The following is a 23,236-nucleotide window of genomic DNA, read 5'->3' as shown; positions in this document are numbered from 1 at the left end:
CCACGCTGACTGTTCAAAGGCTTCCTCGATTAAGAAAGACAGTACTGTAGCTGGTAGCAGTTGGAAATACCCCCAAGAGACAAACGCTTGGCTCAGTTACCAGTGAAGAGAAGGGGCTGCTCTAATTTCCCACTTGTTTTTAATACGGCTCTATAGGGAGCTCTGTCCCCGTGGAACTAATGAAAGCAGACAGGCGTAGTACCAAGGGCGAATCCGATCCAAACATCAACAACCACGTCAATCCATATGGAAGACATAAAAACATCCAACATGCAGTAGTCTCCTCTGGCACCTAAAGATTGGAGGAGGCAGTAATGAAGTGTGCCAAGTAGCCTCCACACACCCAGACAGTGGCTACATGGTGGGCTTTTCTAGGCTGCATTTGACTCATGAGATCACATGTGGTGTTTCTGAGACTCACTGGAGTTCCCTACAGCAGACAGTGAGGGGCTGCCCACTTACCCTGAGCAAGAAAGGAGGTATCAATCGTGCGCAACGCGTACTCCTTTCTCCTTTCAGTGCTGCTGTTAGTAAGTCTGTCTTTCGTTTTGTATCAGTGTTTATTACTGTTATTGTACAATATTTACAGGTAACCCAACATGCGTTAATACACGCCACCATTAGGAAAATGCTACGATTTTCACCACCAGTTTGGAAATTTCTGTAAGGTGGTAAAGACGATCTTTCTTGAGTGTATATGCAATCACTAAAATTAATGAGATTTAAAAATGTACTATTTGACTATATATTAATGTTACTATATAATAACTACATATAATATTATACAATGACTATATATTAATGTTAATGTAATGTTACTTTGTTCACCTTTGCTTGTGTTCACTTGCCCAAGTGCTTACAACTGTGCAATGGCTGTACAGCCATTCATCGTCCAAAGAATTCAGTGGTGTGTCTGTGAAGACTAAGGAGTGAATCTTTTTCAGAACTCGTATTCACTATTACCAAGTTACAGAGTTGCCATATATCAGAAATATTTTTAAGTGTTAACAGCAACAGTCTACAGTACACCTGCAATGGAGTTGCTAGATTGACCTTAGACACACCATGACTAAAGGGCAAAGACGTATCCCACCCTGACCAGGGTGAAATTTTTACACTGCATAAAGTGAAACCAGATCAGCGGGGGAGGGGACATTTCACACAATTTGTATCACTCGCCTCTTCTCTGTTTGAAAAAGCAAATGCCCTGAACTTCATTCACTGGAAATACAATGTCTGCATGTACCAAAGACTGGTCATTTTAATTCAGAACAACGATGTGCCTGAGCTATTCACCTCTCACCTTGTAGAACTTTGCTCCTGAGTCATTCTGAAACAGAGTCAGGCTTTTGCTGTCAAGCCTCCAGTAGTGCCTCTTTCTCTGGAGAAATCAAGAAATACACAGATTTCTTTTATAGTAACTATTCATTTTAATTTAATTTAATAACTAGTCTCTGGAAAGATTTGAGGTGCTGAATTTAAAAAAAAAACACCATTTCAAAATTTTACCGTTTTACCCCATTTATTTTAAAGATATATTAACGCCTCTATAAATTAAACTAAGAATGAAAGCAAGTGTTTGTTGATCTTACAAGGTTGTCTCGACTGGTGTAGTGCACCATCCAGCCCTCCCGCACCACAGTAGAGCTTCTTCTCTTGGTGTGTTTGATGGACTGGACCACACGCATCAGAGGGATGTTAGTGCTAGTGGACGGACTACAGCAGGACCAGAAGAGTGAGTGAGACGACAACTAACTGGAACTGAACCCTCTCTCATATGAACTATAAGACATACTATATGTACTATATTTACTATGATACTATAATACATACTATATGTACTATATTTACTATGATACTATAATACATACTATATGTACTATATTTACTATGATACTATAATACGTACTATACGTATTAATACATACTATATGTATATTTACTGTGATGCATACTGTAATACGTTCTATACGTATTATAATACATACTATATGTATATTTACTATGATGCATACTATAATACGTACTAGATGTATTATAATACTATGTGTTATATTTACTATGATACATAATATAATACGCACTATAATATGTACTATATGTGCTATATAATATATGTACTATATAATAGATACTTTACATACAATTGTACGTACTCTAATTAGTATTATTAGTTGTCCAAAAGCTATGATTTTGGACAGTCAGCAGTACAGGAATACAACAGAATCATTTACATTCCTACAAATTCCTGGAATTATTAGAATCCCTTCTTTGTTAAGCAGGTGTGATCATCAAAGCGCAGAAGAAAGATCTATTACCACTCACAGGGCGTTGGCTGTAGATCCAGCCTTCCCCTATCCTAAACTAGCAGCTAAGTACCTGGTCTGTGGCGTCTTTACAGGCTCCTCGTCCTTCTCCTGCTCCGTAAACAGGGAGTCAGGAAAGACCTTGTCCTCAGGAGTAGTGGGCTCCTCTGCATCTTCCAAGCCCCTGCCACTCTCACTGCTCATGTCGCTGCTGTCCACCTCCATGGTGGTGTCTGAGTCCGGAAGCGGGCTGGCTGGCTCTGGCACAAGACAAGCAGTGCATGTCACGTTACCAATCCCGTCACCGGCATGCAGGTCTCCGACCGCCAAGCCGCTACGCCGGCGCAACACCCATACCTCCGTTGAAGAGAACCTCCCCGAGACAGTCTTTTGGTACCTTAGATGCGCATCGCTTGTGACAGTTGAATTTACAGTCTGGAAACACAAACGAAAAAGCGCTAACAAAGCGTTATCACAGATGCGGCGTATGTTACTCTGCGTGAGCTAGGCATCCACGTCCGCTCCGCACAGGCCTCACCCTTGCACTGCATGCCCTGGCGGAACAGGCCCTTGAGCAGACGCTTGCAGTACTGGCAGATGGTGGGGCGCGTGTAGGTGTGGATGACGAACGTGTGTGGCACCTTCACCCTCCCCAACACCATCTTCTCCATCCAGATGGGCCGGCCACTCCAGGACGGGAGGCGCTTTCCGGCTTCCTGATGGAGCCTCTGTGGATGCCGGTGCAACAGGGGTGAGCAGGGTGGGGGCAGACATGTGACCTTTGCCACCCGAAGGCGCATCAGACACGTCGCTGCAAGGCCCAAGTCACTTGGAACGACGCAGCCGAACCGTTCGCAGCGTTTAATTGGCAACAGAGTTGTGTGTTGAAAAACACAAACAGTAAGTCTTTCCAATTTGGTGTGTTTGTTTATGTTCCGATTGATTTTGCTTTGAAACAGTCCACACTGCTATATTAAAACCCGACTCAGCCATCGGACTCCGGTCTGGCCCCTTCCGCATGCACACATGTGGAGTCGTGGCACAGACTTACAGAAAGGAATCCACAGGGGCTTGAGCTGATCTACTCGGCTCCGATTTCAACTGCCATGCGTAAGCGCTAACACAGAGGAACATCCTCTGTACTGGGCTGAGGCCAGACAGATAGGTGCACACATGGTTTGAGTATTGGTTGTTTTTGGAGAGGTCAGTTTTCTTCTTTTTGTGGTTTTTCTGATAACTCTGCTGGAAAGAAGGCCATTCATATGCACTGTTTAGACACCTAAGAAAACAAAGGCTTAGTAACATCTATGGATAAGCATGTGTTTTTAGTAGAATTTCTATTTACTATACTGTATCACATCATATAAACTCTGAGTAAAATATATGCCATGATTCATATTGCACGTTATCACCAGCATCTATATGCACAGTAGTTCAGTTACGCAGGGCCAAAACAGGCAGTGAAGCAAACTGCATGCTAAGGTCCATTCATTCTGAAGACACTGCATAGACACAGTGGGGGACACTTGGGGGACGTTGTCTAAAGTCAAACTTGAATCACTTCCTGTTCAGCCGCAAATGAAACACGGACCTCTCACTTTGCATTGGCCAAGAGCGTCTGGATTTATTGCTGTATATACTATGTAGGCAGAAGGAAGTGGAGTCAGTAGGAAACGTGATAGTGGGCCTCTCACCTCATCCGGGATCAAGGTGGCGTGCTCTGCTAGCGGGGGCCGCGGGACTGACATGGACAATCCTGGCAGGGACACGTTGGACAGGCGCCTCTTCCTCACGCCGCTGCAGTTGTTGGGGATCTTAAAGGCGCAGCGTTTGTGGTAGTTCAGTCCGCAACCTGGGAACACGCCAAACACCACACACACACACACACACACACACAAGCGCGTCACGGAACGCCGCTCACGCTACACGGTGTCAGGTGAATGGACTTAGTTGTGTCCGTTCTCTCTTACGCTTAATTTTACTAAATGTCCACTAGAGGGCTCCATATGTGCTGTCTCACTGATTGTGCAGTGCAGAAGCATCCATTGGAATAGTTAAGTAAAAAGGGAAAGAGGAAAAAAAAAAGAAGAGCAGAGCTCTCAGATCGTATTCCAAACCATTGTGAGAGCTTCAGCAAGATTTAAGCCGCTATATTAATCACATATTTCATGAGCTGTTTTACTGGCATGCTCCCCCCGAAACTCTCCAGAGTGCGGCAGTTTGCTGCATGCACGTGCACATCAGCGCGGCTCATTACAGCAGCAGCAGCAGCGAGCGTGACTCTGAAGGCCACACGCGACGCCTGGCACAGGCTCGCAGCAATCGTTTCCAAGCGGCAGCTACACGGAGCAGAGCGCAGGCCCACGTGTTAGGGGGGGCGGGGCCGGGCTATCAGCGCGAGCTGACCGTACCTGACACGTGTTACCCCGGCGCACGCGTGCCTTCAAAGCCAGCGCGTCCAGGGTGTGCGGACTTCGTGCAAACGGTCGGCCCGTCTGCCTGTCGATGCCCCTGTGTTTGCGTATTTGCGAACAGCATGCCGGCGGGGTGGCGGCGTGTTGGGAGCGTTGGGTACCTTCGCATTTGAGGCCCTGCCGTACGAGACCCCACAGCATCTCGCCGCAGTAGTCGCAGAAGGTGGGCGCCTTGTACGAGTGCACGTAAAGAGCGTGAGGCCGGATCTGGAAGTCTTCCACCGTAGCCTGGGCTGCAATTAAAGTGCAACTTAAAAACAACGCACGCAACCAAAAGAATGAAAGAAAGAGAAAAAAAAAACCCAGATGGAACTGAACAAAGCGACACATGAGGAGAACGCAAATGACACAGAACAGAACACACAGAAAACAGTTGAAGTTCAACATTGTAAGTGTCAAAGAAACTCAGCAAACCTGGCTGCGCGACAGAGTTCTACATATTTCGGTTTTGACAGTACATTTTATGGATTTTAATGATTTTATGATGACTAAATTTCTATGGATTTCAATGGTACAGAAACCCAGACCAACATTATTTAAACACTTAAGTCCACCTGGAAACTGCGATACAAATTTCCTGCACATGACTTCCAAAATGATCGTCTGTGAACCCTCTTCATACATAAAAGTGATTCAGTTATTTAAGACCACTGATTACTTTGAATGATTTGTACATAATGTATTTAGTAATTTAGTTATTTTGTAACTTGAAGTAATATTAGTTCAACAAGCTTAAGAAAGCAAGTTATTACTGTTATTACTGCTGCTCAGTTGTATCAATCCTAATATTGCTCACCATGTCAGTAATCTCAACCAAGAAATGATTTCACATTAAAACAAATATGAACAGGTATGTAAGAAGTATCATTGTGGGGATTACAGGTAGGATATTGTGTGTGTATTTGCTGTATATTACACATATTACAGAAAACGAGTCAATCACTTCTACAGCAGTTATATTATTTGAGTGGGCTCAGTGTTTGGCTTCACAGTGTAATAATACACATATAATAAAATATAATATTCAGCTGGCAGGTTCCAACCCCCCACCCCCACCCCACATTCATAAAGCTAATTAGAGGTCTTGCTACCCTTTGGCTACGATAAGATGCAGGCGTGACACAGCTGCAGGTTAAACCACGTTTCGTCCCTGTACAAAACACTAACCTTCTGTAGCTTGCCAGGGAAGTTGATTCACAGATGTGATTCATATGTGAGTCAGAGAGCAGTCTAAGTGAATTTTACAGGACTGAAGTGATTCCAAAGTGATTTCTTCAGATAACGGTGATCTCATGTGGGTGATCTCATCAGATATAAATTAGCAGTTGATTAGAATAAATTTCAAAATTTGAGGGCAGCTTCCTGAAGATAGACTAAGCACATTCATTTTTAACACCCCCCACACACACACACACATAACAAGGATGGGGACGCTAGCAAAGTTTCATGAAGGACCTTATTCTGAGAGAGAGCCATCTCTGACCGCTGGGAAGCATGACTCAGCACTCCGGGCAGGGAGCGCGGATTTGCCTGCTGGGCTCTTGCTCTGCTCTCTGTGCTGCAGTGATGAAAAGGGCAGGCCAGCTGAGGACAGGCCGGCTCGCAGCATCCCAGCTGACCTGTAGAGTGTAAGGGCAGCGCCCCGTTAGCCGCTAATAACTCTGGTTTAGACACACTGCTGTCAGGATTCGTCCCCCCGCGCGTAGGACAACAGAGGAGTAAACGGAGCAGCACAGTGAGGACACCGCAGGTCACCCGCGCCTTCACGGCCTTACCGCAGCCGTGTGAGTTTAGCGGCTTCCCTGGCGGAAAACCGCTCCCGGCGGCGTGCCTTCATATACAAGTGAGCTCATCTAGATCAGGCATCAAGGCTAACAGGGCTGACTGTAGAGGCCCGGAGGGGCTGAGGCATTTCCTGGGGGAAGGGAGGCACCACCTGGATCCAGCATGCTCACGCTCCTTCAGAACTGTGTACCAACAGCCTGGCTGCTGGACAAGAAGCCTGTTCAGCCGTTCCACTGCTCTGTGCACCTATTTTAACATCCGCTTCTAATGGTAGAAAGAAGCTCTTCATTGTTATCCCTCTCTTTAGTTATTTTTTTCTGCTCCCTCCCAAGTTTTATCATTATTTTTCTGTCTTCCATAATTTTTATCCGATTTTCTTTTCTGAAAGATTAATAGAAACAATGAAAAACATTTCAGTGGCCAGCATTTGCAGAGCTGTACTTGGTTCCACACATGGAAACAAAAGATTCTTTAGCTTGATCAGACCGGAGCGGTGTGGGCCCCCGCCCCTCCCCAAACATCAAAGGGGGGGGGGGAAATGGAGGAGCGGAGTGGTCAGCAGGTCACATGCCAGACAGCAGCACCCAGCGCTGGCACCGGCTCAGGCTCGGGCGTTCATGGAAACAGCACATAGGCCATGCTATGTGCAGCCACAGCCCTGCAGGAACTCTCTGTAGACAAGAACTCTCTATAGTCATGATCTTAGCACACTCTGACCCCAAACCCCCCCATCCATCCATCCATCCATCCATTTCAGTCTCTCTCTCACTCTGTCTTTCTCTCTGCCTCTCTCCTACTGTTTCTCTCTTTCTGATCCCCCCACTTCTCTCTCTGTCGCACATCCTCACATCTCCCAGCTGCAGAACAACTACCGCCACTCACTGCAACAAAAACAAGTCCTCGCCTTTGAATCAGGTGCCCAGCCCAAGCGCTGCTCCACCTCCTGCTTGCTGGGTGGCCTCTTTCCCTTTGGCTGTGCTTCCTTACCGCAGCCGCGGTGCCCGGAAGGCTCGACCGGTGCTATCTCTCACCACACGACCACAGGGGAATGGCTAAAGGGCAACACGGCGCTCACTGGACTTTGGGAGGTGCCGCAGAACAACAGCGGGAAGAACGAGCACCCCCGCGCGCACCTCCCTTCCCAGTGCAGTGGATTTCTGCCGGGGGGGAGGAGCCGCAAGGCAGGTGTGCCGTACGACTCCCCTGTGGAGATGCCACAGACAGGAAAATCGAGGCCCCGATAAAAAATGGAGCTGCCCTCGCGACAGGATGCGAAAGCCATTCAGCACCGGAACTACAAGGTCGATGAACAGCCCCTACGTTTAGCCTTTTTATCTAATGTTTTGTGTAAATGTATTGTGACAGAGGCTTACAGGAGACTGGAATGATTTAAAACTTCATAAGTCACCCTCCGCATCCCTGTCAAATATATAGATTAATAAGTCCTCAAGTCCTCGTGCCTGATTTTAAATCTCTTAGCACACGTGGTGTTTTCCATTAACTCGTGGCCTGGGTGAAATTGATTGTGAGTAGTGGCCTCAAAGGATCTAACCAGTCAGTGTTCGCAGTCATCCAGTGAGGGCCAACTGAAGCGTTTACTGACATTTTATTGACCCCGCACATCTGGCATACATGTTGAGTGAAGCAGTCCTCCACAGTCCGTTCACTTAAGAACTCTAGTCTAATACAGTTAAGTCTAGGCTGATGCTTTTCAAAGAGAACAGACCCGTTAGAACCGGGACGCTAGAACGTTAGCCTGAGTCACGTGTGCTTGTACCCGGGAGCACCGTAAGCCCTGAACTTACCCGAGAGGACTACCTCGATCAGGTCTCCCTCGTGGATGTCCTCCGCAGACGTGAGCCGCTGCAGGATGTTGTCCGAGTTCAGATCATGGCGAAATAGCAGGATCTTGTCATACATGCCGAAGAATCCGCATTCCGGGAACTGCAGACAGGAAAGGGAGTTTGTTAATAATACGTCAGTCTTTACAGAACCAGAAAGTTGCCGGAGAGGCTGCACTGGTCCATGTTTCTCACACTTCAAAGGAGAAGTTAGAAAGATAACATATAAGCTTCCCTTTGCGAGAGTTACCAAGATATATGTATCTTAAAACATATGTCTATCTGTACCATTCAGATTGTTCTAGATCTTTCAACATGGACTCTGGTACATAATTTACAACCGCCTCCGATTTTGTTCCCCCAACATTACTGAGGTCTAGAAACGGTTGTTATTTTCACGTTTTCCACGGGAAAATAATCCATTCTGATCTGGAGTGCCAGCGAGACAGAGATGAGTGTGAGACCATGCCAGGTGAGACACACAAAGAGTGCTGCTCTACTTCAGAGTAACACCTCCCCCATGGGGAGATCACCCCAGCTGGGAGGCACACAGCAACGAAGGCCCGGTGTAAATGCCCAGGATATTAGCCTAGCAAAGGCAATGGCCTGGAAGCCGGAGTGATGAGTCACCCCACTCTTCGCCACTTCCCCAGGCTACGTTCTCCCTCCCCTCCCGGGAGACCACACAGGGCCGGTCTGCATCATCTACGGGGCAGGAGGAGAGCAGCCGTTCTCCATTCTCCCAGTGCGTTCATTTATTCTTTTTCCCTGCTACTTATATACCGAGAGTAAAGTCGAAAGTGTTGAACTATAACATGTTTTAAAGCTCTAGCATGTATTTGACACTTTATTAGCTATGAGGGCTGCTTATGGTTGCTTGTTTATGTTAGACACAAACAAAGCATGGTAAGGCACACTTGTTTCAATAGCACTTTTCATACACAGTGGCAGTGACATCCCGAGACATATCTATGGGAAGAAACCCTTGTCTGTGTCAATGTACTAGGCAAACCTTTATATCAGGGTATTTGTGTCATGTGCTTTGCTCTGATTTTGAACTGTGGGATCACACCACTCGAATGCCTAGCCTTTCTTTGGGGGCTAATGTCTGTAGCCTTGTTGTTAAGATGGAAAACCAGCTTCCTACCATCATAGATCATCATCTATTATGATTATGCCCCTTTTGAAACGGAGTGCTTCAAGAATCAGCCGCTTTGTATGATCATGCCAGGATGTGTCCACAGCCACCAGTACTGAGTCACTTCCCCTTCCTAAGTCACCAGAGATCCCACCTGTCAAAGGCAGCAGACACGGTTACACAATACAAACATGAACTGGAATCACCCTTTGCTCTACAGGAGACACACTCAATGGTTATTTTCCCTTTCTTCAATGAATGAATAATGAAATTGTTCTTGTGAAGTAATAAGCTGAGTAGTATAAAACTACACAATTAAAAGCATTCTGTTTTTAATCATATGACTCCAGAGGAAATAAAAGTAGACTTCTGAAAACAGCCTGAGTAGGAATGATAAAGTATCCCTGTTAAAACACAAAGAGGTTACTTTGATTTACCACAGCACCCCAACTAATCAGCATCAATCTACTTCTTAATTAAGACTTTCTAAGGTTAACTTTTTTGTAAGTCTGCTGGTTTTATTCTACAAATGTTTACGTTTAAAGCAGAGAAGTATGTCCAACTGTCTGCCAATTTTGGTGCTGTGAAACAAGCAGACCCGTAATCTGTAAATAAACTTGTGTAACCATATGAAGAAAAGACTGTAAATACTTGTGATGAAAAGAAATATACTTTTCCATCACAAGTAAACTTAAAGCACTCAGAGAAGTGCAGATTTTTCCCAAAGTTTACTAATTCATGTTGAGATATTCATGTTGAGAATTCAACTAGATAAAGGTGCTAGATATCACCTGATGGTAAAATTATTTTTAAAATCAGGATGATTATCATTAGCAAAACATATCTTGTCACATAGGATTTGTATTAGTCCATCAAAATATATCATAGTAGTCTAGCATAGTAGTCTGTTAATTTGGCCAACACAGTATTGTTGCAATGTATCAGGAATTTGTTTCCAGTACCAGAGAGGTTAGGGATAGGTTTCCAGTGAGGTTCGGGACATGTTTTCAGCAGGGTTAGGGACAGCTTTCCAGTAAGTTTAGGGACAGACAGGTTTCCAGTGAGGTTAGGGAAAGACAGGTTTCCAGTGAGGTAATTGTGAGGTTTCCAGAGGTTTCCCCCTTTGAGTCTTGGTTCCTCTCAAGCTTTCTTCCTCATGCTCTATGGAGTTTTCCTTGCCACTGAATCCCTTGGCTTGTTCACTGGGGGTTTGGACCTATACATGTGTAAAGCTGCTTGGTGACAATGGCTGTTGTAAAAAGCGCTAAATAAATAAATTTGACTTTGACTTCAACAGTGAAAGGGTTCCAGTAGGGTCAGTGAGATGTTTCCAGTGAAATATCTTAAATTAAGCCATGTCTCCTTTATAATGCTCGTGTTTATGATGGAGAAAACTGGTTTCCACTACTGCTAACTGGTTTATGTATAATGCTAGATATTAGGGTTTGAAAGCTTTAAGAGGAGGAAGAGAGTCAGAGACAGGAATGTGTTGATCAAAGCCCGGCTTTAACGAGGGCTTTGGACAGGGCATGCAATGCTGCCAACAAACAGGTCTGGAAAGTCCGTCCACCACAGCTGTTTCCCTGTTCTGTCCCCCACACACAATGCATGGCAAACAATACTGCCCATCCAGCGCCAGGGCCAACGAGACTCAGGGGCTCTAGTGCTGGCATGGCATGGGTGTCACCTACGGCCCCGGGGCCCTGTGCAGTTGTGGCACAGCTGAGCGGCTGAAACCAGAACAGGGCAAGCCTCTGGAGGGAAGAGGTCACCATCCCAGAATCCACTCCTCACCACACCACACAGCCAAAAGCAACGGGGAAAAAAACACAACGGCTCCAAATTAACGGCTCTTCTGATGGTCCAGGAGGTATGTATAGGAGAGAAGTTCCACTGTATGCAAATTCATGCATGCTATTAACAGAAATTACCTTCAGCATCTTATGGATCTCTGAGTGAAGGGTTGGACACTCGTGAGGGACTGGGATATCATCACTCATTTGGTTCAGTTACAGTAGTGAGAGTGTTAAAAGACACTACAGCAAAATAACTTAACCTTTCCTCATTAGTTCTCCACTTCTCACCACTACCAGGTAGAGTAGGGAAAAATATGTTCAGTACTTATGTTTGACGGTAAAAGATCACCAATTGACAGCGTCCAAATCGGTCCTTCTGTATAAACTACCAACATGTATCCCGGGTTGTTAAATACCATATACCTATATTACATATATTTAAAAACTAAGTTTTAAATCACAAAAACCGGCAATTCAAATAAATGCATTCCCATGTAGCCAGGTTCCACTTCATCCCTTAACATGCAAAAAACTAATTCGTCTGTCTGCTGGCTTACTTAACTCCATGCCTTTACAACATGGCATCCAGTGTAAATGGCGGGAAGCCTCTCTCTGTGGTAGTTGAATGTAGGAGTGGACTGTTGCGTGCTTCTGAGACCGCGGCCCAGCTGAGGACACGGGACGAGCATGCACACAGCAACAATGGCTCCACTGTGGACACGTTGCTCCTGGCATGTCTGCACAGAGTCGAGGAGATCCGAGAGGCCGAATTCCAGAAGAGGACCCCAGAGGCCGGCTGGAGGGGTGGGGGGCGCGGGGGCAGTAGCCTCCCTTTCTGATGTGCTACTGGAGCTCGGCACTCTCGCGTTGGGATGCGGAGACTCGGTTCGCTCAACTCGCATAACACGCGTCACGCCAGCATTAGAAGAGACCGCGTTTGGCCAGAGGTGAGCAGATGTGACGGAATGTACAGTAGAGGGGTAGGATGCTGATTCGGCAGCATATCACTGACTGATGAAGGTTTTGTGAAGGAAGCAGATCGGACCCCAAACACAGCAAGCACGCATGCACACACACAAACACACACACACACACACACACTCCCTACCCCCAACCTCACCCCTCTGGACCACTGGGCGGCAGGTTTCAAAAGAGCAAACCTGCTTCCGCCTGCTGGACCCAGTCATGGTGTGGGCACTGATTTATGGCCTCGTCCCTGCAGCCTTTGGAAGGCATCCTTCCTGCACAAGGCTTTCCTCTGGTTCCCCATGCCAGAGCCTGGCCCCGGACCCTGCACGTCCCCAACAGCAGGAGACAACTCCTGTTGGCACCACACTGCTCCGTCCCTCTCCCTCTCTGTCTCCATTCCTCTCCCTCTCTACTCCACGTGTTTCCCATACCAGCATAGAAGCAGCTGGCAGCCAGGGCCATGCCTGAGAGCAGTCCATGTGAAGACTTGCCACGCTGATTGCATTATATTCTCAGGTTGAGGCTGGCCTACTCTACAGTACAGACAATTATAATTAGATTGAGAGGCAAGTGCGAGTAATTCAACCTTGTATTATGAAATGAATAATAATTATTATTATTCATGTAAATATAAATATTAATTAATAATATGTTTCTAGTTTATTCTCATTTACCATCTAATTATTTTAATGTATAATAATCTAATAATTAGCTATAATGGTTATAACTGAAAATTGAGTGCTATAGCCAGACACTATGCGTTATTACTAAGGAGTGTATTAGTAAATTAGTATTTTAGAACAACTGGCAAAGAACACTGTAAGAACCTAACGAGGTATCGGTTTCACAGATATTCTCACAGCCAAAAATCCTTTCAACTTTCAGAAAGTCAGCTGAGGCAATCACACTTTCTCGTATGAGACAACAGCTCTGAAAGGAAAGGCATGTAGGGAAGAAGGCCACTTATAGGGGCTGAGGTCCAGGAAAAAGGCATTTGCTAGAATCTGTTGAGTGCATCACCCGAGTCCTGTCAATGCAAGTCATGCAAAGCTGACTTGGGAACCTTCTTATTTCCCAGCACTTGTTTCCACAATTAAAGATTTCTTTTTCAGTTGGAAAGATAATTACACCGAAATCTGATTTCAAACAATACTCTCATATCTCATGTCAGAACGGATATAAAAGTAATTTGGAAACTAAATACACCTGTCACTGTGTTCAAACAATGCAAAATGCCTAATCTGCACCATAAATAAACAGCTACTTCTGGATATATGGCTCCATCCCACCAGCCTGCCTTTCTGAACCTTGTGGGTATTGCACATTATAGCAGTGTGAACAGAGGGAGGCTCTGTAGAATTCAGCACAGGTGATATCTCGCTGGGGATGACAGCTGTGCGGCTTGTAATCTCCACGTCTACCGGCCGCCTCAAGTCGGCTGCTAGAGGCTGTGGGGCAATGCAGCACATTACCTAAAACTATTTGCTCACCACTGGCTGGGTCGTGCCAAGCCAAACATCAGCACAGCTGGAGGAGAGGGACCGGGAGCGGCCAACTTCGCAAGCCATCTGCACCATCATTCGCCTTCATATGGTTCACGTTTTGCCTCAGCTGCCAGCACGCGTCTAGGGCCTTCCAGAGACCTGCCTTCAGCCTTCCTCCCCTGCAGTAGCCCTCAGCCACCAAGATAATCTCCAGCTCTAGACAAACCGAACAGAACATCCATCAAACTAGAATTTCAGTTCAGGGTGCTTTTGCCTAAAAATTAGCTGCACATTACCAAATTGTGCTCGGGTTAAAATGGAAAAAAAAACTTTTTTTTTATTTTGTGGACAGTACTCAAAGGATTTAGAATTCACTGTCCTGTATTCATTACCACTTAACATTATACTATTAACATGTGATCTGAGGCTGTTGTTAAGTTTGCTGCTGGAGTCACCATAATGCACACATTCCATATTTTATTTCCATTTTATGTTTCTTACCTCGTCTTTTTCGTATTCCTAAAAGATACACTTCAAGAATTTAAAAAAGGACTGTTGAAACCATCTTACCAGTTTACAAGGCCACCAAAGAATGAAATGCCCACTGTAAATCTATTTTGGAGGGCTTCTCCATTACACTGACTAAACTAAATAAATGACAGAGCTCCACAATTTTACACAGGAATAATAATTAAGACATGATCTAAAAACACGATTTCATTTCCTGTGACCTAGCACCAAAGCCAATCAGCTTTTTGTACAGTGCAATTTCACAGAAGTGAACTGTTTAAAAAGGAATCTAATGGCCATTCATGCAGCTCTTGCAGCATTTCAGAGTACTGCTGGAACTTCACACAAATCATCAAATTCAAATGAGCCACGTCTGTGGATCACCTTACAACACCAACCGAACCAGAGCTGGGTCTGTCTTGTCTACCTGCTGACGGACAAGAATTCTTCACAACCCATAAGCATATAGTCCCAAGAGAGCTGGTCTGGCTTCTTTCTTTTGAGACCCTTTCAAACTTCCTTGCTAAGTAGCTATCAGCTTAGCAGATCAGTTAAGTCAATGGGCAGACAGGAAAAGCAAGACTAATGAAAACACCTCACAACACGGCTCTGTCAACCTGTCCATGGCAATCGATAGTATTAGCACCCCTGTTGGGAGTCTGAGAAAGGCCAGGCCCCCATATGGTTTTCATTGTAATAACCTGCTGCTATTAACATAATGGGAGGAAATCTCTCCATTTTTGAGTTCTAACAGTGGCTCCATTGTTAGGTCTCAGTGACATCTGGGCATTTGTTCTGCTGGGAGAGCTTGTGTCATACGGCTTCAGACTGTAAAAAGGACAAAATGAAGCGAGGACAAGCTCACGACTTCCACCTGTGTGTTTTATACGTCAAGGGGTCCAAACCTATTATGGTGAAGCATCTGAATGTACTTTTAGCACGTGTTATGGGGTGAACCCTTTATGTACTGACAGAGAGGCTCCTATTGGAAAAATTTATGCAATCCCACGAGCAAAATGCTGAGTCAACCCTGGGTGGAGGAGGCTACTACTGTGCAGAGTCAGGTCCATATGCCACGGTGCGCTAGTGCTAATGGCCCCTGCCTACACACCGAGGGACAAGGGAGAACTCGTCACGGCAACCCTGCCGCACATTTGGGTTCATTACACTCTGACCCTACATTCCATCCTGTCAGCAAACGTTACTTATGATGGGACACAGTGAGCGAAGCTCTTCAGTTCAGCGCAAGGAACCTCAGTGAGGTCCAACCGAGGCCTCAGGCTGGACAGCAGACAATGCGCACTTCTTCTCCTTACTTTTTCCTCTTGTTCTTCCTCCTTCCCAGGACGGGGATATTCATTCCCTGGACTCTCATAATCCAACACAGATGCAGCTGCAGCACGTTGATGAACCGTTAAACCAAAGCTCTATCAGAGCTAGAGGGCTGAGGTTTTACACATGGCCTGAGGACAGTTCACTTCACTTGGACTGCGGCTGCCCTGCAGAACTTGGAAGGCTCAAAACGTCCATCGGCAATAGTTCCAGCTACTATTAGCAATTACGTGCACAGGCTATGAGAAATGTCAGCATTTCTTAAGCAGAAACATTATAATGGTTGATATGGCTGAATTTAGAAGAGGCTGTAGGTAGTCCAGTTGTTGCTGATGAAAACCGTGACCTCAGCATATCAATTATTTTGCTGAATCCAGCAAGTCGGCTTTATGGTGGAGCAGTGGGGTGTTGCGCAAAGCAGTTTGTATTTTATATTTGTAAATTTGCAGAATGCATCGTACCGTCCTCCACAGATGCTGCAGTACAGAGATAATACAGCCACCATACAACCAAAGGTTCGATCTGTCAAAAAATCTAATCTCAACCTCAGTTTATCAAATCTAAAATCTGAATAAAATAAACAAAGATAATCTTTGTCTGTGCAAGTCACCACTAAAACTGCCATGCTTCAGGAAAACCTTGACCCACAATTTCAAAGCAGAGGTCTTAGCCAGCAAACTCCCTCCATCCATACACCCATGTCCCACACATGCTGCCAAGGGAACAGTAATCCACGTGGCTGTGGTGCAGCCAGTGATTCTTACCATACGCACACACACACACAGCAGTGGGCTCTGCCCTGAGACAGAGGGTAATCACCCACACGCCCTTAAAAACACACACACACACACACACACACGATACACACAGCAGTGAGCTCTGCCCTGAGACAGAGGGTAATCACCCACACGCCCTTAAAAACACACACACACACACACACGATACACACAGCAGTGAGCTCTGCCCTGAGACAGAGGGTAATCACCCACACGCCCTTAAAAACACACACACACACACGATACACACAGCAGTGAGCTCTGCCCTGAGACAGAGGGTAATCACCCACACGCCCTTAAAAACACACACACACACACACACACGATACACACAGCAGTGAGCTCTGCCCTGAGACAGAGTGTAATCACCCACAGACTCTCAAAAACACACACATACAGACACACACACACCCATCCTCACCCTGCTGCCTGCTTTTTGATGAGTCACAGTCCTGGGAGCTATGATTTCTGACTCGTGGGAGTGTGTTTTCTCGGAGTGCTCCGCTGTGCACTTGGGCAGGAGCGCCAAAGCGAAAGTGCAGATGGTGGAGATTAAACCCCTCTCTTTACGAGGGAGAGCACTTCCCTTTTCTGCGCAGCATGAGCAGCCTCAGCGAGGGCCCAGGCCAGTCAGCAGACAAGTACAGCCCCTGCACACACCTAATGTGTGAAACAGAACAAAATTCGCCTGCCTCGTGCCCGAATAAAATGTGCAGCTTTATTTGAAATGAATCATCACTGAATTTGCTTAGTACTGAACTAAACAAGTTCCTTTTATGTAAATCTCAATAATAAGGCATGTAAGATCTGACTTTGCCATTGAGTGTAACTTTGCATGCTGTAAACCATAAACCTGCTCTGTGGCGTTTCATTGTGGGCCTAGGTATAATTGTGAAAGTGGACAACTGGAATGATGTTTCTTCCATAGGAATAAGGCTTGCTATATGGGCTTTTAGGGTAGGGCTGGGGGGACATATTTCCTGTTCATTTCACAGTTAGTTTTGGCCAGTAGGATCATGGCACACTCCAATTTCCATGTGCTCTCTTGTTCACCCTCTCCACCTTTCTTTCTCTACTGATGTTTTGGATCCTGCTTCCAGCTCTCCGTTGCCCTGGTAACATTTTTAATGTTGACAACTACCCTCTCAGTGAACCTATGGGAGAGGAATGATGAAGTTCCTCTCAGAAAACAGAAGGCAGATTTCCCCCCTTTTCCTGTCAGCCAGATCAATCAGATAGCATTTTGCATGGAAATCCAAATAGCCGGAAATATTTGAAACTATTAAATACTGCTTAAACATTCCACTTTATAGCAACAGACAGAGAAATTCCCTACTGTCGTAGGGAAGCACCTCGAGCGTCTGTAGTTTTGATGAGCGCATCACAAATTAACGCGCTTCCACGGAAGGAAGAGCTGCAAATTGGGGATTATCCACATTATTAAATGAGCAATGGGAAAAAGAAAAGTACAATTCATCACAAATCAATACATTCAGATCAACTACAAAGCCTATTTGGGCACACATTACTTTTGTATTGCAGACATGCAGTGTCATGCTCTATTCGATAACATTTATAAATACAGTGGCAGCTGCAAATGCAGCCCATGCCCAGGTAATAAAAGTTTCACCATCAAACAGTAGGATGAGTTGCTAACTTGCCTATATGCACAGCATTAGCATGGTATTGTATAGTGGTTCCAGTCTCTCCAGTATCCCAAGGTTAGCTTTTAAGGTTTAGTGTTCATAAAAGTGCCTTCTGAGAGAGTTTGAAAAGTTTATACCTTTTTCCAGTGTGTTTGCCAAAAAAGCTGCAAAATTTCTTCCTCTCGGCTAGCTTTATCATCCCCTCTGACAGAGGGGGAGAGGAGGGGGCCAAAGTACATTCCCCCACAACTCAATTTTACATTGAAATACAGCAGACTGTGCAACGAGTCTCTCCCATTTGAACCTATCTTGGATCTGACCAGAACCTCCTATCCACTGGATATTTTTCAATGGTGACACTAGTAAAACGCTAAGGCAGATTTCCAGGCCCCAGATGTCTGATTTGATAGGACCTCCTCAAACGTCAGCCCTTGGAAATGTCAAGAATGCTCCTTGCATGACACTGTTGGCGTGGTGAACTTTTGTCCTGGGAGCACTCCCTCTGTGGCAGCTGAGCCGAGCCAGGGTGACCTCCAAACAGGAAGTGCTTTGCTATCACATGCTTGTTCCCTCACCCCATGAATTGCAAGGTCCATCGAACACCAGGCCCGAAGGACCGGCCGTGCTGTGTGGATGCAGTAAGCCACCTGGCATCCTGCTGTTCCCTTGAGGAGGTCCGAGTTCTCCAATTCCGTGGAAACGGCTGGTTTTTATGCTGCCTGGCTGACTGCTGGGATCTAGTTTTCCTAAAGGGTGACAGCCCTCTTCCCCGGTATTGGTCACCTGCAGCCAGAAGCACTAGTAAAGGACCAGGTGCATGCTGCCAGCATTTCGTTATCTGTTTTTTTCCCCTCAACCCTTCTGTGCTGGTGCCAGGCACAGAAACTGTGTTCGCCAGGCACTGCGGTTTCGCCTCTGGCAGAAAGGTCGAGCAGCACGGCATGTTTGCATAGTGCCCTTCCATCACAATGAGTGCAACTCATCTGAAACTATAAACTCTGCTCCGGAGTGAAAGTTCATCCAGGAGCTCAAATGATACCGCTGAAACTATGTGGTTAGGACCCGTTCAGCACAAAGCCCTGGCATTCGGAAGCTCTCAAAACATTCTCATTCCAAATGAGAAATGATTCCCATTTTCTCCCTTCAGGTTGTGAACTTGTTTAGAATGGGCTTCCATGTACCAATTAATATTCTTATCATCATTACAGATATCAATAAGGGACTTACAGCATCAAAGTATTTGGCTTTGATATATTGCTCAGAGGCACAACAGCACATGGGAAAGTTTTAGCTGACGTATGATACCTAAGCCTAATCAGCGTCTTTGTGGTCTCCAGCCTCGGTTACCTTAACCACAGCTTCCTTATATGTATCCTCATTCAGTCAAAACAAGAACACATGGATCTGGCTCATTCATATGTTATACCAATTCCCATGTTATTAATAAACATCTGGTTCACAAATGTAGTAGCTGAAACAAATCATAGTAGTGGAACAACTAATCAAACAATCAAACCAACAGTCCACATCTTTTGCAGGCCAGAGATTTTGCCGAACAGCATAGGTCATAAAGTACATTTGTAATACGTGAAGATGAATGAATGGTCTGAAATGTGCTGGTGAATCATTTACTTTTCCTGGCTGTCCGCCAGAAGCACAACTCACCCAAAGGCATATCTTATGAGCTATCAGAATATAAAACACTTTCTGTCTGTGCCTGTTAACTGGGCAAGCACTGAGCAGAAAGCGTGTCCGTGTCCGTGTGTGCGCGCGCACGTGTGTGTGTGTGCATACATGAGTGTACACTCACATGTGTAAAGATGGCCTGGGCAATGGGAGAAGTTACAGTCATATTTTCCACTGATATCAAAGCCATATGATTCTGCTGGGCTGGCTCTCAGCAGATGGAGCTTTGAGCTCATCCCACGGCTCTTGGGGAAAAGGGCGAAAGGGATCCAGAAGAGTTCACAAAAATGCAGCCTTGTGCTGCACACCCTTGGTCAGTTTTGCATGTTTCTGCCACAGAAGGGTCTGGTGCATCACCGCATATACCAAAATCACCAAGCACTCCCTGTGGGCAACTCTTTTTGTGTCTTGTTGGTTTCAGCAAAACAGCTGTGAATCTTTTGGAATGATGACACAAGGTGACCAGGAAAACTCTGCACACAACACACTTTGGACACACAGATACACAAACACAGAAGTGTGGCTCCATGCCGTAGCATCATGCCACTGGCAAATGTTTCCTCTAACCAAATGATCAACTGAATTTGTGATTTCAAATCAGCAAAGAGGGCCTGTCTCCTGTCTCTGCAAAAAACCCTGCCTTCTTGGCAAAAGGTAACATCTAGGAACCATCAATATTGGACCATCCATTAGAGTGAGGCTTCAGATAACTAGCCATTCCACAGCAACAGCCCTCATAAAGAACCACACTATTACACCAGCCTGAAGGAACGTGAGCTTGACCAGAAATGTGCTGGCTGAGCATGCAAAGCCAAGTATCAAATAACACCGTCCATCCGCTCGTGAGGCAGATGACCACAGGACTGTGTGAGGCTGCAGCACACGTCCTCTTATCAGAGAGCGATAGTGCCGCTAACAGCTCACGTCGGCACTTGACTGCCAGGCTGCTCTCTGCACGAACAATGGTGCACTTTGGGAAGGGGCTGTAGCAGTGGGAGGTGGTGTAAAAATGGTAAAATATAGTAAACTGGGTTCGCTCACAAGATTCCACAACACACTGGAATGGATGGATATTCTGTTGCTGGTTTGCTTGAGGTGTCCATATAGAAATATGCAACCAAGTAGGTGTTTTGAGAGGTTTTCCAGGCAAAATTAGCTGCATAACAGAAAGCACATAGAACACTTACATTTAAAAAAAAAAAAGACCAAAGCCAAACTATAATGAAACAACATTCACTGTAAATTATCGTTTGCATTTAGACGAAATTCATGTGAGGCAGGCCTTAATAATTGTACTAGAGTCATGTCTAATTTGTCTTACCTTCTAATTTGTGTTCTCTCCTAAAGTCCAATGTTATCAAGTTTCCGAAATAAATGTCTGCCAGGCTAAACCTAACTGACGCTTGGATGATGTTTCTAGGTGTTGAGCACGAGATTCTTCTTTCGTAACAGCTAATAAAAGCCTACAACACAAAAGTTTATATTACGGCTTACGTAACGTAACGTGCAGTCTGCCACCTTGGCCAGGCCCTGCATGACAGGATCATGTTGTCATCTATTGTAAGTGACGCACGGAGTCACCCTGTGTGTTCCTGTGCCATCACTGAATAATGCAAGTCTGGCCTTAATCATAAAAATATGTTGCTCTGGAGACATGTTTTGACATCTCTACCTTTTGGTCAACGATGGAGCAGACGAGTTCTTTCACAGCATTGAGTGACAGGTCATGCGGCTCCAGACTGACTGCCTCCCTGGTCAGGCCGATCTGGAGGAGGAAGGAGGTGCCGTGGAGGGACCCTCGGGACAGCGTGGGACTGGGAGCACTGTGGTTCCCATTGGACAGGCGGCTGCAGCCAGCCCCCGGGTGGAGGGGAGACGGGGCAGGGGGCGAAGGCGGGTGTTGGGCGTTGAGGTAGGCTCTGGGCACGGATGGAGGAGGCGTGCCACTACAGGCAGACATTGGCTCTCCTCCCGCGGCTGAAATGACTGCTGTGTGAAACCAGAGGTGACGAGCTTCAAATCAGTGGCGTGATACCCACGGAGCTTCTAAGCCAGTGAGTGCTTTACATCCGTTCCCTGTGCAGAACAGCAGCGCGGTCCCACCTGTCACAGGCTCGGACGGACCTTTGCTCAGACTACGAAGATCTGGTTAACTTTATTTTCTTGGTTTCCCCAGCTACAGCTATAGTGTGGTAATTCATTTAGCATATGCGGGGGCTCTCCCTGCCCTGCCTCAGCACCTGCACTGCTCTGTGGTGAACATGTGGACTGATGAGGGCTCTGATCATGTCTCAGCTGAGCAATCAGGACGCCAGCTTGAGCCTTGATAGAGCGGCGGTCATCCTAGAGCTGCGCTTTGTTTTCAGGTCGCATTCCTGCTTTCTGGGTGCTATCAAAAAGACAAAACAAACGGATGGAATTTTTTTTAAGGAGTCATATTTGTAAATGATAAACATGTTAAATATAATTACAACCCTTTTAATAACAAAACACAAATCTTTTCACTAGATAGAATTCCTCCTATCTGAAGTTAAGCTTATCAGGATTTTAACCGTTAAATGTGGCGATTTTTTAAAACGGCTTCATACATTTTGGGTTTTTTTTAATTTGCCTACGTTTACTATTTTCAGGACACATACTCTAATAATTGCATTCACTTTTTCCTTATTGTAACAGTTATTCCCTACGACTAACATCTGGAACCACAGCCATTTCACATCTGGAGAGGATCCTCCCACTCTCGATCACAGCTGGCAAAGGACCACGAATGCCAGCAAAACAAGTTATACAATGGCTTTGTTCTCGCTCATAAACACTACACAGTAATATATGAGTGAGTAATGAACCCTGATTTAGTCACACCACAAAAACACTGCATGATGAAAACAGACTACCTTAATATTTAGAAAAGGCGTTTTCTTTTCCGTAACAAGTGGCCTGCAAAAAACACTTCAACCTCTACAATTAGTAGAAAACGAAGATAAGACCTTTGTTCTCATAATCGCTTCTTCGGTAACAGAAACAAAATCTTTAGAAAGCTTTAAAATCGCCAACAACGCCTTATATTTACCTCCTCACTGACTTGTGTAATTTTTGGAAAACTTTTTTATCTTACGTACTCCAGGTAACTACTTCATGCGCATCTTATCCTTCCAACTGCGACGCCTCGCCCATCTCTTCAGAAAGAAAAGGAAAGGCTCCTGGGCTGTTGAAGTGGGGTGCAAGCACACGCCGCTCTGCAGCCTTAAAGGACTCAACTGCAGCACCATAAATGCTGAGCGCTTTAGATTTTTCCTTCTTGCTTTTGCACCACGCGCATGCCTATCCTGTACACCGCTTCCGTTGTGTGGAGAGGCCTCGAGCGTTTCCGCGACCTCTACTGGTGAGTCAAAAAAGCGCCCTTTATTTTTCTACTTACATGCGAAGGTGTATACGCTAGCCTAAAATAATTAAGTTACAGTATTATTTCAGTGTAGCAATGCCTTATGAGTAA

At 45.6% G+C, this 23,236-nt stretch overlaps 1 protein-coding gene across 4 annotated transcripts in view; it reads right to left on the bottom strand.

The window, feature by feature from the left end:
• prkd3 (protein kinase D3) overlaps positions 1-23,096 on the bottom strand; it is a 31,575-nt gene extending 8,479 nt beyond the window's left edge. Inside the window, exons 1-10 of one of the 4 annotated variants that reach the window (XM_027004811.2) lie at positions 22,863-23,096; positions 21,416-22,132; positions 8,371-8,509; positions 4,882-5,013; positions 4,001-4,158; positions 2,845-3,034; positions 2,664-2,741; positions 2,380-2,566; positions 1,593-1,716; positions 1,304-1,381 (exon numbers count right to left, since the gene is read on the bottom strand). In XM_027004811.2, the coding sequence (XP_026860612.2) occupies positions 1,304-1,381; positions 1,593-1,716; positions 2,380-2,566; positions 2,664-2,741; positions 2,845-3,034; positions 4,001-4,158; positions 4,882-5,013; positions 8,371-8,509; positions 21,416-21,703 (1,374 nt within the window). In that variant the 5' untranslated portion in view covers positions 21,704-22,132; positions 22,863-23,096. Of the gene's footprint in view, positions 1-1,303; positions 1,382-1,592; positions 1,717-2,379; positions 2,567-2,663; positions 2,742-2,844; positions 3,035-4,000; positions 4,159-4,881; positions 5,014-8,370; positions 8,510-13,799; positions 14,010-20,784; positions 20,900-21,415; positions 22,133-22,862 lie in introns of those variants that run through there. The other 3 variants (XM_027004813.2, XM_027004814.2, XM_027004812.2) reach the window with 3 other exon arrangements.
• Positions 23,097-23,236: the final 140 nt, after the last annotated feature.

This window comes from Electrophorus electricus, chromosome 13 (genome assembly GCF_013358815.1).
Source record: "Electrophorus electricus isolate fEleEle1 chromosome 13, fEleEle1.pri, whole genome shotgun sequence".
Classification (NCBI taxonomy): domain Eukaryota; kingdom Metazoa; phylum Chordata; class Actinopteri; order Gymnotiformes; family Gymnotidae; genus Electrophorus; species Electrophorus electricus.
Note: the sequence above shows the minus strand (reverse complement) of the source record. Positions and strands in the feature narration are given on the sequence as shown.